The 18,457-nt window shown below is 40.0% G+C and overlaps 1 protein-coding gene across 4 annotated transcripts in view; it reads right to left on the bottom strand.

Moving 5' to 3' along the window:
* The window catches only part of RhoGEF2 (Rho guanine nucleotide exchange factor 2), a 145,564-nt gene that overhangs the window by 98,129 nt on the left and 28,978 nt on the right, over positions 1 to 18,457 (bottom strand). For 2 of the 4 annotated variants that reach the window (XM_053764799.2, XM_053764801.2), the window contains exons 7-20: positions 15,918 to 16,430; positions 14,671 to 14,752; positions 13,565 to 13,671; positions 12,874 to 12,933; positions 12,364 to 12,464; positions 11,723 to 11,846; positions 11,313 to 11,376; positions 11,055 to 11,227; positions 10,296 to 10,435; positions 6,928 to 7,036; positions 6,307 to 6,418; positions 4,405 to 4,530; positions 3,931 to 3,990; positions 3,442 to 3,513 (exon numbers count right to left, since the gene is read on the bottom strand). In XM_053764799.2, the coding sequence (XP_053620774.1) occupies positions 3,442 to 3,513; positions 3,931 to 3,990; positions 4,405 to 4,530; positions 6,307 to 6,418; positions 6,928 to 7,036; positions 10,296 to 10,435; positions 11,055 to 11,227; positions 11,313 to 11,376; positions 11,723 to 11,846; positions 12,364 to 12,464; positions 12,874 to 12,933; positions 13,565 to 13,671; positions 14,671 to 14,752; positions 15,918 to 16,430 (1,843 nt within the window). The remainder of the gene's footprint in view (positions 1 to 3,441; positions 3,514 to 3,930; positions 3,991 to 4,404; positions 4,531 to 6,306; positions 6,419 to 6,927; positions 7,037 to 10,295; positions 10,436 to 11,054; positions 11,228 to 11,312; positions 11,377 to 11,722; positions 11,847 to 12,363; positions 12,465 to 12,873; positions 12,934 to 13,564; positions 13,672 to 14,670; positions 14,753 to 15,917; positions 16,431 to 18,457) is intronic. The other 2 variants (XM_053764800.2, XM_053764802.2) reach the window with 2 other exon arrangements.

Genomic DNA, 18,457 nt, shown 5'->3' with positions numbered 1-18,457 from the left:
GTTGTTTAGGTTGTCGAGAAATTTTCGTTCAATTCGTCAAGTGATTTCTATCAGACTTCAGAATTGCTATTTCTGGAGAAAACTACTGCTCTATACTCTAGAGCTATTGCATTAAGTCCACTTCTTGTGAAAAATGGCCTTAAAACTATTTTACTAGTTTTACCGGAACCTACTAACTAGTCTACAAGACTGGGCAAAAACATTTATAATCATCAATCCATTTCTTGGATTGTTAAATTTCGCCCTCTCTCTAGGAGTGAGGTATAAACAGATAAAACAAACTTTTCGAATTTATGTTGAACAAATAGATAAACATTCAGTAATCGTAGTACTCCCATAATATTTATTTCCTTAAACTTCATAGTTTCACAAGACCATGACATAGTTTTGCCGTAAGGGTCTGTTAATAAGAATAGTATTTAACAATAAACTTAAGCAGAAAGAAATGGTGTCACAAAGCCTCTTATGTTTTTTTAATAAGCAAGTTTCCTATTGGGCCTAGCCAAGTTAAAAAAAAAAAAGTTTAACAAATATACATTTAGTAATCGTAGTACTCCCATATATTCAATTCATCTCAATATTTTACAATAAAAACACCGAATCCATTCACAAAACCGCGACACTAATGTACGGTAACACTCGTGTTTGCGTTACGTTGACATTGCGTCGAGAGTCGCGTTCCCGAGGCGCGACGTAACGGGGCGGCCGCGAGCGACCTACTGAAACGCTGAAACAGCTGAACTTTCAAGCTTCGGAAGCCCGACGCAAAATATTTATTGCACAGAAGAGTAACAACAACAATTACAAGTTTTCACATAACTTACATTTCTCTAGTTCTTATAGTACTTAGGTAACACTCTCAATAGTCAATGTAATAGTTTCGATATAGATTTAGTGTGGATGTAAACTTATTATAATATTTTATTACAAAAATTACACTTTTAATTCAAACATTTATTGTCGTCAGATAGATCTTATGCATTTTACACGTCTTTGTCATTCAAATTATACGTCAATATAAATTTCAATAGCTTTAATTTATCAAATTGGTAAGAGTACCAACTCTTATATAATTTACACATCTGCTATAAACATCAGTATCCATAATATTCGAATATCCGCAATTTAGTTAGTCCCAATGCTGTCAAAGTGTCAATTCTGTTCAATTTATATTTTGTGTAGGGGTGTTTGGTTCGGTTCCACGCGTCCATAGGGAGTTTCAATAATCTCATAATTCGTTAACTGTGCGATATTGCAAATCGTGCGTCATATCATGATAATTATCATTATATCTAATAATTAACGATTTTAGGGTTTCATATAATAAACTGTCTTCTGTCTAGAATGGAAGAACAAAGACGGTTTAGGCTTATCTACCTAGGTCATTGCGTGTGGCAATCCTATTGCCAAATTGGATACTATTTGGTATCGTGTCATCTGTTTACGGTTCTTATTAGTAACTTAATTAGGAGGAGATATCACCAAGATCCTAAGGTTTCCTAGTTAAAATAACATAGCCATTATTAAAGATATTATGCAGTATTATTCCGTATTTCGGTAAAAAAATATATTTGATTACTAGTTCACTCTCCACTTACTCCAAAAATCATTTCAAACCAACGCTCCGTTTTGAGTGACATCAACGAAGGACAAACTATCACTTTTATAATATTAGTTTGGATGTTCAACCGTGCATAGTGTACTTACAAATAACATTCTCTAAATATTTCGTAAATGAATGGAACAGATTTCTACTGATCTATTTTATAGCTTTTCTATTAATAAAACATTCACAATAGCACAGCGTTTCAGAACGCTTGCACCGAAGCAATTAAAAATCTATTTATATCGCGTATTAACTTAGATTGACGCGGCCATTATAATATGAGACTGAACGATGTCGGATGCTGGGAAGATTGGAAGCAGATAACGGAAGTAAAGTCACAAGATGTGGTAACACTCGTATATTACAAAAATATCATTTGTGACACAATCTTATATTGTTGTCATGGAGATATTACTGCATTCAATGCGTTAAAAAAAAATAATGTGCCGTCAAGGATTTCCCTCGTCAGGAGCCCATCCTGTATGCACCATCAGGTCATGCTTGTCATAATAATGTATTATCATCTAAACTAAACGTGTGTACACAATTTCAACTTAATCCGTTGAAGACATCTGCTTCATAATTAAGTTACAAGATTCCACTCGAGCATACATTTGTAACGCCTACTCACTGCACCAAAAAGGGATAAATTCATCCCTTTCTGTATGTTTCAACAATGTAGCTTATCTTTCAGCTTTTCCCGAAGATCTTTTCACCAGTAGAGTATGTACATTTAACATTATGTTAATAGTTGAAGTAAATATAAATAATATTTAATTACATTGATTGTAGTATCTCAAAAAAATTACACAAAAAATACGCATATCGAGGTATTACAAAGTAATTCACTTTTTTTCATCCCAGATCGCTTCTAGGACCCGCTATTATGAGAACGCGGTCTATATAGGTTAAAAGTGACTCCGAGCGGACGCTCAATGACTTTGACGTTTGTTGTTCTAATGTCAACACGCCTTGTATACGGGTATGTTTGTTCGATATAGCTGCATTTATTTATGCGCTTTGAAACGACTATTTACAATGACACAAAGATCAAGTATACTATGTATAGACAACGGACGAGTGTAACCAAATGAGATAGAGGGTTTTCATGCAACCGATTTATCCGACTAATCTCGTACAAAGAGGCAGATTGGGCCGGGCACGTGATGAGGGACAAAATATGTCAAGTTTTACGGAACATTTCCAATGCAACTTAGTTCAACTTAGGAACCTAAAATGAACCCCAGCGCTCTGTTTCGTTTCTTCTCATGTATTTCTAATACGCACATCTCTTCCTTGTATGAGCTAAAATTACCTGACGGGATTTATATAGCTTGCTTTGTCTATGCCATGACAAAGAAAACTAAAGACGAACTAACGTAGCCAGATGAAATAGAACATTTCCATACAACTTCCCAGGCCATCCCATACGAAGCTGCAGATTGGGCCTTGTAAAAAAACAGGCACAAGGTGAGAGACAAAAGACGCTGTTTCTTCTCTTTCATTTCTAATTCGCAAATCTCTTTCTTATATGGGCGAAACTAAAAATATCATAAAGTCTATAGTTATCTCTGTTTTCGAAGTTCATTTTACTCAAATTTTTTTCTATCAAAATTTAACACTCGAAAGAATCTCAATAATATTTTTCTTGTTGTCCCCTATTTTGCTTGTATCCCAATATTTGAGGTCAAGGATGTTTAAGATATTTTTCATGCTAAATAATTCGTAAAAATAAAACACATGCGAAATTCCGAAACTAACCGTTGGGTCTTATTCGTAGTTAAAATAACAAACGATAATTTATTAAACAAATCGATATATGTAAAGACACTGACCTGGTACTGAAGTAGGCGTCAAAGTCTGGTCCCAAAAAGGTTCGTCTTCCATTTTGCGAAAGCTTCGTTCCACTGGGACAAAAAATATTTCTTTTTAACATTTTCTGTTAATATTTCATAAATGTAACAAGAATTCAGTGGATATAGTTAGTTAGATATTTTAATACGTAAACACGTCACATGATAGAAGACAAACGTCTTCTATCACAAGTGCCAAACCTTCGCATGTTCCCGGTCACATAGGAATCTGTGACCCGCGAACTAATAACAATATGTATTGTATATATTGATTTAGGATTTTTTTTACAAAAGAACTCGAGAGTCCAAACATTTATTTGGAAGTCAGACCGTCACAAGCACTATTTCACGTCAAATTTAAAATTATAAACTGTCAAATGAGAATTTCTTATAACAACGATATTCCGGGGTAGTTAAAACATTTGCGATTAAGCTGCTTTATCAATCAAAACCTTACATAAATGTACTTACTGTTGAGAAAGTGCGAATTCGTCGACGCCTTCCGCGATTTCTTGTCACCTCCATCTTGACCTGAACAGAAAATACAACACATTGTACTTAGTTATATTTTTTATTACTATATTAAAGAAAAATATAACAAAATCCTAGTGTTGTTTTATTTTAGATTTCGCTGTAATTTTAAAGAAATCGATAAAAATGTGATGTTGGCGCAAGTGAGCTAGAAGCGGCCTCTTAAACAAGATAATTGAAAACTTCCTGTCATCTGAGCGTTGTACCGGTTTCTTACCAGCCGTTGAGCGTCGAAGCCCAGGGCCCGTTTGCCTACTTTTTCGTCTTCGCACGGTTGTCGGCAACCCTGATTGCCAGATCAATGCCTGACTTCATCCCTGACTTCTTCTTGGGTTTGCCCCTTCTGCCAGGGCCGGGCGGAAACGACATAGCCAGACATTTGTTCCCTACGTAGTTTAATAAATGAAAACTTACTATTGGGTTGATTGCTGTGTATCCTCTCCATAAACCGTGATATCCTATTATTGTGATGTTCGCCGTCTAAACAACACCCCTCTTCCACCTGCTTCGCGCACGCGCGGTGCACCCTTAGTTTACAATCTGTTGACAAACATTGTCATTATACGAGGGCTGCTATTTATGTATCCGGAATAACAAAATTAAACAAACATATATTATTACATATGGTTTTATTGTTTCTCGAAGTATTCTCCGCGATGATCTATGCACTTCTGCATACGATGAAACCAATTTTCAAAGCACTTTTTCCATTCTGATTGAGGTATGTCCAAAACGTGTGTTTTGAACGCATCAACGGCCTCTTCGCGGCTCGAAAAACGTTGACCACGTAATTTATTTTTAATGTTTGGAAATAAATAAAAATCATTGGGTGCCAGGTCGGGGCTGTACGGCGGATGACCCGTCAATTCAATCTTTTGACCCTCCAAAAAATTATTTGTTTCAGCCGACTTGTGGCAGCTAGCATTGTCGTGATGAAGTATGATTCTGCGTTGTGGGTTGTTCTTTCGTATTTTTTCAAAGACTTCTGGCAAACAAATGGTGGTGTACCATTCAGAATTAACCGTCCTACTATTCTCTAGTGGCACTGTAGCTACATGTCCGTTGATACCAAAAAAACAAGCGACCATTTGCTTTAAAGTGCTTCTCGCACGAACAACTTTTGTTGGATTCGGTTCATCTTGAAAGACCCACACCGTTGACTGCTGTTTAGTTTCAGGGTCATAAGCATAGATCCAGGTTTCGTCACCTGTGTAGATATTATAAACAGCTTTTGACGTGCCACGGTTGTATTTTTTTATCATTTTCTTACACCAGTCGACACGAGCCTGTTTTTGATCTACGCTCAAGTTGTGCGGAATCCAACGCGAACAAATTTTTTTAACAATTAAATGTTCGTGTAATATCGCGTGTATACTCGTCATACTAATGCCCAGAGACGCCTCTATCTCGCGGTATGTAACATGACGATCTTGCATTACTAATTGTCGCACAGCATCAATATTTTGTTGTACCACTACCGATTTAGGACGACCCTCCTTAATTTCATCCGTGAGCATAGACCGTCCACGTTGAAATTCCTTAAACCAATAATACACAGTGGTTTTCGATGGTGCTTCATCTCCAAAAGTTAAAATCAGTTGTTCGATGCACTGTTTTTGAGTTAATCCACGCCGAAAATCATAATAAATCATCGCGCGAAAATGTTCACGAGTTAAATCCATGGCAATGAAGACAAGCTATTTTCAAAATTGGCGCCAATTGAAAAAAACAAATGACAGGGACATGAAAAATATTTATTCTCTAGCCGAAGAGTTCTATTTTCAAATGTTGTAATTACTTTTTAAATATTCTAGAATTATTGGCCAGTTCCGGATACATAAATAGCAGCCCTCGTATACAATGGTGTTGCCCGCGACAATGGATAGACATGTCCTGAAGTGTCATGGTGCCGCATGTAACATTTCTGCTGAAAACTGGGTAGAGTTTGCAGACAGACAGTTTCTCTGTTAAGGAATCTGTATCGCGGTTTGATGAGAATCGCGTGAAACATCTCGATTCAAAACGGCTCCTCTTTATTAGACTAACAGAAGCCAAGATAACATTTTTTTAGATTTTTTGTCTGTTTCCTTGCGCATCACGCAAAAAATACTTGATAGAATTTGACGCGGTCTTTACAATTGCATAGTAGAAGGTCTAACTTAAAATCTGGTATAGGTTTCATCACGATGTTGCTTAATACCCGAAATATAGATGATAATAATAAGGGCAAAAGCAGGCGAAGGGCTTATATTATTATGAGCGAAATACGTAATCTCTCTGTCTTCGTAGACAGAGAACCAAATATGTAACACTCACATGTACAGACGTAGGCCTGCGGCGCCAGCCCCCAGATAGCGTTGTCGCAGTGGTGACAGTGGCCCACCGACGTCAGCGCTTGCAGCTGCAAGTGGTGCCCTCTCACTATAAACTGCAAACGATATTAGACAGATAGCACGTTTATTTACTAGTACAGCATACATTCAGGAGACAAATTTGACAAAGGTTTACACACAGATAAAATAAATATATACGGACAAATCTGTGTAGATTGAGTTAGCCCCAAAGTAAGTTCGAAACTTGTGTTATGGGATACTCTAGCTCAACTATACCATATCTTATAACATCTAATACATATAAAGATAAACATCCAAAACCCAGGTCCATCGGAAAAATATCATTTTTCATCTTGACCTGGCCGGGGATCGAACCCAGGACCTGCAGTGTAACAGTCCGTCATGATGACCATTAAGCTACAGAGATCGTCCTAAACAAACAATATAGTGGATATGGAAGTAACACCTTAGCAAAAGCTGTTCACTGTTCTCGCAGATTAAAATCGAACATCTGAAACACCCGATATGGAACTCCAAGTGTGATAGAACGAAGTCGCGGGCATCAGCTAATTAATAAATATTAGTGGAAAGTGTGACAACTCACAGGTTGCGGATGCTGCTTCGCCAGTTGTTTCACCTTCTGCTTGTAAAGTTTATCTCTTTGTAGGAACGACGCCCGAGTGTTGCCCACCGCGGACGCAACGGACGCGGCCCTGAAAATTAACACTAGTTAAGAAAACGGGTTTTTACCGAACTAAATTTATTTGCATTTCAATTACAAATACTAAGTCAAGATTGGTTTAACACTTTTGTGGACGCTCGACGAGACCCAAAAGAAGTTTAATTGTTACGATTGATAATGACAGTCGCGCGTCCGCGTAAGTGTCATTCATTTATTTTCTTTACTTTCTTGACAGAATGTATATAAAAAAGTACGTATATATTTCACCACGTACGTATACATTAAGTACCAAACAAACGCATAGTACGAGTACATAGCAGAGCCTAATGATTACTTACTTCGCTTGTTTGGCCTGTTTAGCCTTCTTGGAGCGAGGAGTCTGCCACCATTTCAACCTAACTTCCCTTGCTTCTTCCTCAGATATCACCACTAAATTCACCATTTCATTCACTTAAATCTCACTTTTTCGAAAAGCCATTACTATATTAAATGGATAATTAATTATTTATTTTCCTACTAGTTAATTCTAATGACAAAATATATATATTATGGACATTGTACAACAGTGACGTCACAATTTTTCAAAAACCATTCACTTTTTATTTCTGTGGATACAACCAAAAGTTAACATGTAGCAGTTAAATAGTATAACTTAATCTCTAATTAAATCGTCATTTAATAGAATGAGAAACAAAATTTTAAAGCTGTCATTATATGTTACACAAAAATAGGCAACGACAATACGAACATATTAACACGTAAACCACGTTTGGTCCATAAGTAATAATATTTTATAACAGGAAACCTGTTCTGAATATAATGTGCCCACGCAGCTCTGTTATCCTCAACAAGGCAATGATTGCTACATTTGTGTTTGCACTTGAAATGTCGAGCGAACCAGAAAGTATATCACGGGAACAGATTATTTTCTGTGTGATGATTGGTTTAATGTATGAAAAAATTCAAGAAGATAGGTGAGTATAATGCGTGCAGAGGTAACAAACGAACATACTTTTGCATTTATAATATTAGTTAAATACTAGCACGTAGCTTTGCTCTGTAAAATTAATACCTACAACAAATAAGGATAAGCGCAATACTTAAAAGTAGTGGTCTTTGGTCGGATATACAGGGTTACTTTTAAAACACCAGTAATATCGTAAAACGAGATTACTGGTGTCAGCTACATAGCTGACATTATAAAACGCCGTTTGTACTACGAGTTTTGACGCTCGGGAAATGAGCAAATGTTTGTCGAACTAATTCGAAGCGGTGAAACGGTAAATTTAGAGCAGTGAATGCCGCGTGGCCGCCGCTGCACACACACACACACACACACACACACACACACACACACAGTACCTGCACTGCAGACAGATGGCGGCCGCATACAGCGCCTGCAGCAGCGCGCAGTGCGCGTCGGCCGCGTGCCCGCCGCTGCACACACACACACACACACACAGTACCTGCACTGCAGACAGATGGCGGCCGCATACAGCGCCTGCAGCAGCGCGCAGTGCGCGTCGGCCGCGTGCCCGCCGCTGCACACACACACACACACACACACAGTACCTGCACTGCAGACAGATGGCGGCCGCATACAGCGCCTGCAGCAGCGCGCAGTGCGCGTCGGCCGCGTGCCCGCCGCTGCACACACACACACACACACACACACACACAGTACCTGCACTGCAGACAGATGGCGGCCGCATACAGCGCCTGCAGCAGCGCGCAGTGCGCGTCGGCCGCGTGCCCGCCGCTGCACACACACACACACACACACACACACACACACACACACACACACACACACACACACACACACACACACACACACACACACACACACACACACACACACACACACACACACACACACACACAGTACCTGCACTGCAGACAGATGGCGGCCGCATACAGCGCCTGCAGCAGCGCGCAGTGCGCGTCGGCCGCGTGCCCGCCGCTGCACACACACACACACACACACACACAGTACCTGCACTGCAGACAGATGGCGGCCGCATACAGCGCCTGCAGCAGCGCGCAGTGCGCGTCGGCCGCGTGCCCGCCGCTGCACACACACACACACACACAGTACCTGCACTGCAGACAGATGGCGGCCGCATACAGCGCCTGCAGCAGCGCGCAGTGCGCGTCGGCCGCGTGCCCGCCGCTGCACACACACACACACACACACACAGTACCTGCACTGCAGACAGATGGCGGCCGCATACAGCGCCTGCAGCAGCGCGCAGTGCGCGTCGGCCGCGTGCCCGCCGCTACACACACACACACACACACACAGTACCTGCACTGCAGACAGATGGCGGCCGCATACAGCGCCTGCAGCAGCGCGCAGTGCGCGTCGGCCGCGTGCCCGCCGCTGCACACACACACACACACACACAGTACCAGCACTGCAGACAGATGGCGGCCGCATACAGCGCCTGCAGCAGCGCGCAGTGCGCGTCGGCCGCGTGCCCGCCGCTACACACACACACACACACACACACACACACACAGTACCTGCACTGCAGACAGATGGCGGCCGCATACAGCGCCTGCAGCAGCGCGCAGTGCGCGTCGGCCGCGTGCCCGCCGCTGCACACACACACACACACACACACACACACACACACACACACAGTACCTGCACTGCAGACAGATGGCGGCCGCATACAGCGCCTGCAGCAGCGCGCAGTGCGCGTCGGCCGCGTGCCCGCCGCTGCACACACACACACACACACACACACAGTACCTGCACTGCAGACAGATGGCGGCCGCATACAGCGCCTGCAGCAGCGCGCAGTGCGCGTCGGCCGCGTGCCCGCCGCTGCACACACACACACACACACACACACACAGTACCTGCACTGCAGACAGATGGCGGCCGCATACAGCGCCTGCAGCAGCGCGCAGTGCGCGTCGGCCGCGTGCCCGCCGCTGCACACACACACACACACACAGTACCTGCACTGCAGACAGATGGCGGCCGCATACAGCGCCTGCAGCAGCGCGCAGTGCGCGTCGGCCGCGTGCCCGCCGCTGCACACACACACACACACACACACACAGTACCTGCACTGCAGACAGATGGCGGCCGCATACAGCGCCTGCAGCAGCGCGCAGTGCGCGTCGGCCGCGTGCCCGCCGCTGCACACACACACACACACACACACACACAGTACCTGCACTGCAGACAGATGGCGGCCGCATACAGCGCCTGCAGCAGCGCGCAGTGCGCGTCGGCCGCGTGCCCGCCGCTGCACACACACACACACACACAGTACCTGCACTGCAGACAGATGGCGGCCGCATACAGCGCCTGCAGCAGCGCGCAGTGCGCGTCGGCCGCGTGGCCGCCGCACGCGCCGCTGGACGCCAGGCTGCTCAGGCGCGGGCACAGCAGCCGTTCTACCACTACCACCTCCTGTTGTGGGCAAAGACGGACTTTGACTCTGTTGCTGTATATGTAGTCATTTATGCCTGACCAAGAAATGCTTGTTTATCGATTGTTATTGCTAACACTGGTGTCAGATTTTATTACCATGAAATTCTCCAGTAGGAATCCCGAGTATTATATTTCTTGTTACCACAATTTATAGTCCGGGAGAGGACTCTTAAAGAAAACATATTCGGTCGAACATCATTATTTTTTTATAGAAATAGTAGCCCACACTTTCGTATCGTCAGTAACGTAAATAAATAAATAAATATATTAGGACAAATCACACCGATTAAGCTAGCCCCAAAGTAAGTTCGAGACTTGTGTTACGGGATACTAACTCAACTATATTTTTATAACAAATACATATATAGATAAACATCCAAGACCCGGGCCAATCAGAAAAAGATAATTTTCCATCATGACCCGACCGGGGATCGAACCCGGGACCTCTCGGTTCAGAGGCAAGCACTTTACCACTTCGCCACCGAGGTCGTCAAAAAAAAGAGCTCAAACAAATGTACATAAAAAAATAAAAATAAAATCTTGATAAGTTATGGACCCGGAAATAGATTACGGATCCAGAAATAAATAATGGCCATACCTGAGCCTTATCGACGTCACACCTCTCGAGCACAGAATCCTCAGGCCCATACAGCATGCCCAGACCAACTTGCCTCTTGACCTGGAATTCGCTCAGTTGTCGACTGAGCTCCTCTTTAGCTTTCTGTCTCGCTTTGCGAAACACATTGCGCAGGAGTTCGTCTTTGTCGTATTCTGGAATAAGGTGTACGCTAATAATACTCATAGAAATGTTATAAATCATTTATTAAAAATCATCGATTAATTTCGTTCAACTTACCATTAACTAAAACATGCTCAATTTCATTCGCCATATTTTCGTCCACGCCGCTTAGCTGTAAAACCTACAAAATACATTAAAATTAATCAAATATGCTATACTAGCGGACCGACCCGGCTTCGCTCGGGTAAAAACATAATAAATTATACAACTAAACCTTCCTCAGGACCCACACTATCTGTTGGTGAAAACCGCAAGAAAATCCGTGCAGTAGTTTTCGAGTTTATCGCGAACCGACTCGCATAAAACCATAATAAATTAAACACTTAAACTTTCCCCAGGAACTGTTTATTTATGAAAACCAAAAAAATCCATGCGGTAATTGTAATGAGTTCATCGCGTTCATACAGACAGAAGCGACAGGGGTCATCTTTTTATTATGTATAAAGACAAGGATATAATAATCTCACAGCATTGGGCATGATGAATGTGGAATGTATCTCGTAGGCCCATCGCCTCAGAGTAGCATTGGTGACGCCGCTAGCGCCGCGGTAGCCGTCGGTGAGAACCAGAACTAAACCTGCCGTCGCACTCCTACAACAAAACACGAAAATTAAATGTAATATAAACTCAGTCACGAGGCCGAGCTGCGACAATCAACATAGACGACTTATTAAGAGTAACACCTTTTTCACCATAATTGTCGACGAATTTTCACCGTCGATTTTACACCGAAGTAGTTCCATCGAGTTCGAAACTCGACAACCTAAATTTTGACTTAAATTAAAGCCACACGACTACCACCCAACCTCCAGTGTTAGTAGATATTATAATACTGAAGCGTTTCTTGATTATTCGTTACTCCTCCTGCTCCTTGCCTCCTTTCGCATAATAACCAATGTGGTCAAAATGATACATACATATTATAACACCTGTTTCCCAAGGGCGTAAGCAGAGACTAGAGATTTCACCTCGCCACGATCCAGACAAATCTCATTCGCCTCCTCTACACCTCACTATCTTAATGCAGGCTCTCCGGTTATGGGTGCTCCTAATTAATAACTCATAATTAATTATTGAAATCAGGCTTAAATAATACTGAAGTACTTGCCTCCTTTCGCCTAACAACCAATTGAGCAACACGGCCGTCCTTGCTTTGGATTCTCGCACGCAGCGAAGATTCGAAAACAGGCCGCTATATGTTGAGTTGTCCTGGCAAAGAATATTAGCAGATATTTCAGAAAATCTCAACTTCTTTTGTAACGGAAATACCATACAGAGTATAACAATACCTATATTACATTCGAAGTGATAAGATACGGTACCTTGAGTATCTACCTAAATCAAATCAATGTAGATAACATTGAATTCTGCCTTAATTTTAACTTCACATAAGGGATAGGAAGGATATCTCAGCACTTCTTATGTATATAGGTTCCGTTACAACCTATATATTTGTATACAAAATAGGTAATTATACTGCGTTTATATGATTTCTCACTACAGAATGAGAAAGTTTTCTCAGTAACAGCCAATATACAGGATATAGTCTATTTCTGAGAAAACTATCCTTAGGTTTCTCAACACAAACTGACTTATTGTTGTTAAAAATCACACTTACAGAAGCAGGTGAATCGTCTTCCTCCATTGAGATGATCGCCCGCTGAGGGTCGGCACAGGGCTATAAATATATAGATAGATACAATTATTTATTAATATCACAATAATATACACTCACAATACAACACTGGGTTCGATTTCCGCTCGAGCCATGATTTTTTTCATCTGAGTATTAAAATGTAATTTATAAAGACCTATAAACCTTCGGGAATAACCAATAATACTCACTAAACAACAGTAAAAATTGCATCCGTTAAAAGAGGTCCTTCGTTCAAAACAAGAAAGCTTAGAAACAGATAGACAAGGCTTTGTTTTATACTATGTAGTGATTTGATGACGTAATATATTCATTGAATGAAAATTATTATGTATGGATTATTGTTATTATTTATTTTAGGGGACGCCAGTGCCAGTGCCCAAAACCTCTCATGGGTAGGTAACTAAGTTGGTGGTCCACTAAACCTACGTACCAATACAATACCTGAGAAACTTTTCTACAAGTTATTGCTACATGTAATTGCTACAATTAAACTTGGGGGAAAAATACATTTTTGTATGTATCTATGTATGTATTGATGTATATATGTATTTAACGCTATAACTTTTGAACCGTTGGTCTGATTTTGATGGGGACAACTTTGAAATATTCACAATTTTGTAGAAAATGATTGCGTTCGCTCGTGTAGGTATACCTGTGTGTTGTGCGCGTAGGGCGGGGGCGGAGTGCCCGGCGGCGGCGTGCCGCGCTCCCAGCCCTCCTTGTCCGCGCCCGCCGCCGCCGCCGCCGCCGACACTGGAGCTGCAATACACAATCGCTGCTAGAAACACCTAATTACCGATTTACCTACATTTGAATTGTAATTTTAAAGAAATCGATAAGGCGGTTCACAGTACCTTTCAAATTGGAAACACTAGAGGAGTACTATACCAGATAAATGCCAATATAACACATAAATCTGGTATAACATTAATCTCCTATGGTAATTTTTAGTTTTTGCTATAAAGAGATCATCAAAGATAAAATTACAATAACGTATAAATAACAACTTTTCACCAAGAAATCATTTATAGCACCGTCAATTTTAACTTCAAATTAAATAAACTACACTTCTATCAATATTGGACACCATTATTTGGTTAAAATGTTACTCATAACTTAGGCCAGTAAATGTGATAATAACTGATGATAACGATACACGTCATATACTCAGAATATACAGGTAAACACATCTGTTCAAATTTACTTAATTATGTTGATTTGAAAGAAATTAACTGTGTTTGTAGGTAAATATGGAGTTATAGCGCGCAGCGAGTGGTTCCCGCCCAAGAATAGGCCCATTCTATATTTTCCCATAGTTGTACAACATCAAAGCGACTAAAAAAAATATTATAAAACACTGTTAGAGTTTCTTTCGGAATTTCTTATTGGCAGCGGTAATTCCGAAATGCTATCAGAATAAACGATCTAATTTTAATGCCTTGACAAACTGATAGACAACAACAGCAATATTTTCATCGTTGCCCAAAAACGTTTCTTATGACGTTCATTTTAAATGAAACAAAAACAAAATCGTAGACAAATAAAATAAACATTACAAACGAAAACACGGGTCAGTCACGTGTCATTATCGACGGAAAAGTCGACTATAGTTTCCGTCTATTATTAGACTGGTAGTGTTCTAGTTTAGTAGTCACGCGAGAGACCCATATTTTTCATTAATATAAATATAATATTAATATACCTATGTCTAATTCGCGCGTTAATTTTAATCAAAATTAAAAAAAAATGTTCACTCACATCTAGGTAACTCATGGTCCATCTGTTCCGGAGACGATCTACTCCTCACGTGCAAGACAGGAATTCCGGTCCTATTGTCCGTCTGTCACAAACATACACATCAATACATGTCGATAACACAGACAAAAGGGTATAGAGACTGGACATTCTATAGAATCTGTCAATATTTCACAGATAAAATAAAGCTATTGGAAAATTATATTTTTAATGTAAATTAGATATTTTCCCAAATTATAATTATATACTTGTTTTTGGGTTGGGAATAATTTGGGAAAATATTGAGCCGATTGTTCTATACAAAAAGTAACAAATCTATTTTTTATTCACATTTTTGGTGTAAATTCGTGCCATTTATGATCAACTCCAATAGCAATACATGAAGTACACAGCTGTGTGCTCTATGAAATATCATGTCTGTATACTCAAACGTCTGTGGGTAATAAAAGTATGTACGTACGACAAATTGTTAGTCACGGTTGAAAGGTTAGACGTTAATGCTTTTGATTGGTCCATTTTTGTACATAAAATACACATATTGTGACAATTTCGCTACATATATTTATATATACCTGTGCATTTTACAAATAGTTTAACTTTTAAAAGTATTGAAATAGTAGATACTTATTTTACTTCATTTTTAAAATAATTGATTTCGAACTTGAAATACTAATTTACTGATAATTTTCCAAAAAAAATATAAGTAGATCAACAATGAGCAAGGCATTCGAAATGTCAGAAACAAAAAAAATAACGGGCAAGCTTCAGGCAATTAAGAGAAGAAACATATAATAAGATACAAAAAACATCGAGTTAAGTGGTATTTTCTAAGCATACTGTGATACAATACAGCAGTTAGAAAACCATCACCTATTAATTGGCAAATTGAGTCATTTCAACGTCTCTTTTTGACTTACAGCGGTAATAGAACAGCTATATCCATATTTCGAATATATAATGACAGGTATCTGTAGCAAACGCAGTTTCATTTTTATTTCTCAACTCAAATATTAATTAATTAGGGCTGGAGAAAAATAAACAATGATCCCCATAAGTTTCTCAACGTTTCTCATATGAAAAAAGTAAATTCATATACAGAAACGAGATACCATATAAGAAATTATTGTTAATTTTCTGTTTGCCTTAGAAAGTAATCTTGTAGAAAATAAAAAAAAATTGAATTTTTAAAGATTTGTTTCATGTCCCAATCTTTAAAGACGTCGAAATATCTCAAGAAAACCTCAAGTTACCTGCAAGGGCGGCGGCGGTTGGTTCACGAGCGGATAATTCATTTGCAACGCTATCGAATTAGGTTGCGGCCCGTCCAAATCCCCGTCCAACGAATGCGACGACCGTCTGAATTTATTATCCTCTTTGTACGGCGGCATCGACTGGTGCATCGGAAACGGTTTCTTGTAATAATTCTTCTGTGAACCCGACGGTTTCGCCAAAGGATTCACCGGGGACATGGTAGGCGATAGCGGATTTCTTTTCGGCGGTCGTTCGATAGATCTCGGCGGTAAGGGTGGAGGCGTCACGTTGTCCAAACACGTCGTCGGCACAATCGGAACGGTGTTGTTATGCCGTCTTTTGTTATTGGACTCGTCGGAGTTCTGCCTGACCAAAGGCGGTTGGTTTTCCTGCTTCTGTTTCTGGCGGAGGTTCCTCAGACTCTGCCCGGTGAGGTTGCTGAGCGAGCGCGGGATGGCGGACAGGAAGCTCTTGTCGGGCGCGGGCCGGCGGTCGCTGAGCGCTTCCGGCTGCTGCCACGCCGCAATGTTAAGGGCTGCGTTGCATTATCGTGCGGGTGTGGAGGTCCGATACTCTTATTGTTTTCAATATTAGGTTTAAACGCGACGCATCTAAGACTGCCCGGTTCGAATAATTCATACGGAATGTTGTTACGTTTATCTATGTGCGACCAAGGTCAAAAATATCCGATTTCATTAACTGTATATTAGTACATGTATTTTTGTATATTGTACACGTCCTGTGCCATATTCCTTAGGTGTTTGGCATAAAGAGAAACGTCAAAAGATAATATATAAAATCGAGAAATTAAAGAAACGTGTAGTGTACATTTTTACAAAAATGAAAAATAAACTGAATGGTAAATTATATGCGTAACCTCCACACGAGCCAGTCGTATAAACAGAGACAAGCCACACAATATTGCAATGCTTTGTACATTGTTACCCAACCACCGACAATGTGAGGCGAAAGTTTTTAAATCTGCTCATGAATGAGTTAAATCTGTCTGGATCTTTACACGTCAATTATTTCCTTGTCCAAGTCTTAGCGATTACTTATTATAATAACTATATATTAGGAAGGAACGACCTGATTCGGGTTATAGACAGATTTATTTAAATTTAAGCAAAACCAATTTCTATTTGGCTAAAGGTCAGACTTTTGACAATTAATTAAAAAATATACTACCTATAGAAATAAATTAGTCCCTGACATTAGCAATTTTATTGTAATTTTATTGAATAACAAATAAAACATAACGATGATAAAAATAAACATATATACTGGCCTAATATTGACAATGAAACTGATAACTACACACTACATACTTAAACGCACACATCTATATACGAAGTATATACTCTTATAAATACACGCTAAGAATAACAATGAGATTTTTAAAAACTCTCAACGAACACGAAAAATAACAAAGACAAACAAAAGTCAATGAAAAGATTAATTAAAATCACGATACACGAACGCAGTAAAGCTAACGCCATGGGCAGAGGTAATCGACCATCACATTTATTTAGGAACACACCAACTAATATATCATTCACGTTTTATATCGAACTAGCTGCTCATCCCAGCTTTACTCTGATAGAACCATAACAATTATGACTTTTACACATAGTGTGCAATCTATATTATCATTTAATCACTAATTTCGAGATACGAGAAATAAGTAGTGTGCTGGAAATTTTCGACATTTAGTTTAGCGATCAGCACACAACTTTTTCTTTCGTGACTCAGATTAGAGTTTCTCGTGTTCAAACAAATCATTGTTAGATTTTATATTGTATATTGCAGTACAAAATATAAAACAATTTATAGCAGTTAATGTAAGTTATCAAAAAATCTAAACTTCATTTGCATGTAAATAATACTTAGGCCTTACAAATTTATCAGTGAGACAATTAGGGACCCTGACGGGCGCAGCAGTCGAATCAATTTATTAGTAGTTAGTGTGGTATCGATCTTGTGTTACGCGGTTTTTTATTTGACAACAATCGAACTCCCTCTGGTTCAAATATTTAGAGAGACCTTTTATTGGCTAAGGTACTATAACTAGTAAATAAGAAAATTCGTTATTATTTAAAGGCCTTTTCAATTAAAGAAATAGCTTTTGTACGAACTAAATCTCTTTATTGTCCCTATTTATTTATCTATCTCTAGCCCAAAACGTAAGCTCCATCACAAGACTGGACATAAAAACATGCACGGAAGCAGACAGACGCACGACACGAGGTTATTGACCTTGGATGTGTCCCAGTGTTAGTGCGACAGTTATCTTGATGGGATACCGTAGTTATATCACTTTCGCCTCAGTAGGTACGGTTGTGATGCGAAATTTGATGTTAAATAAAATAATAGATAATAAAACTTGCAAAGCAAACAATCGAAATAAAAGTATTTTTAAATTATCATTTACTAACGACCCGGCCAGGTATCGCACGACGTCTATAAACGAGCAAGAAAAAATTGGCAAAAAACCGGTGAATACTGTATCAAAATCCGTTGCTTGGTTTAAAGGAAGAGA

The sequence above is a fragment of the Plodia interpunctella genome, chromosome 26 (assembly GCF_027563975.2).
Source record: "Plodia interpunctella isolate USDA-ARS_2022_Savannah chromosome 26, ilPloInte3.2, whole genome shotgun sequence".
In the NCBI taxonomy this organism is placed as follows: domain Eukaryota; kingdom Metazoa; phylum Arthropoda; class Insecta; order Lepidoptera; family Pyralidae; genus Plodia; species Plodia interpunctella.
Note: the sequence above shows the minus strand (reverse complement) of the source record. Positions and strands in the feature narration are given on the sequence as shown.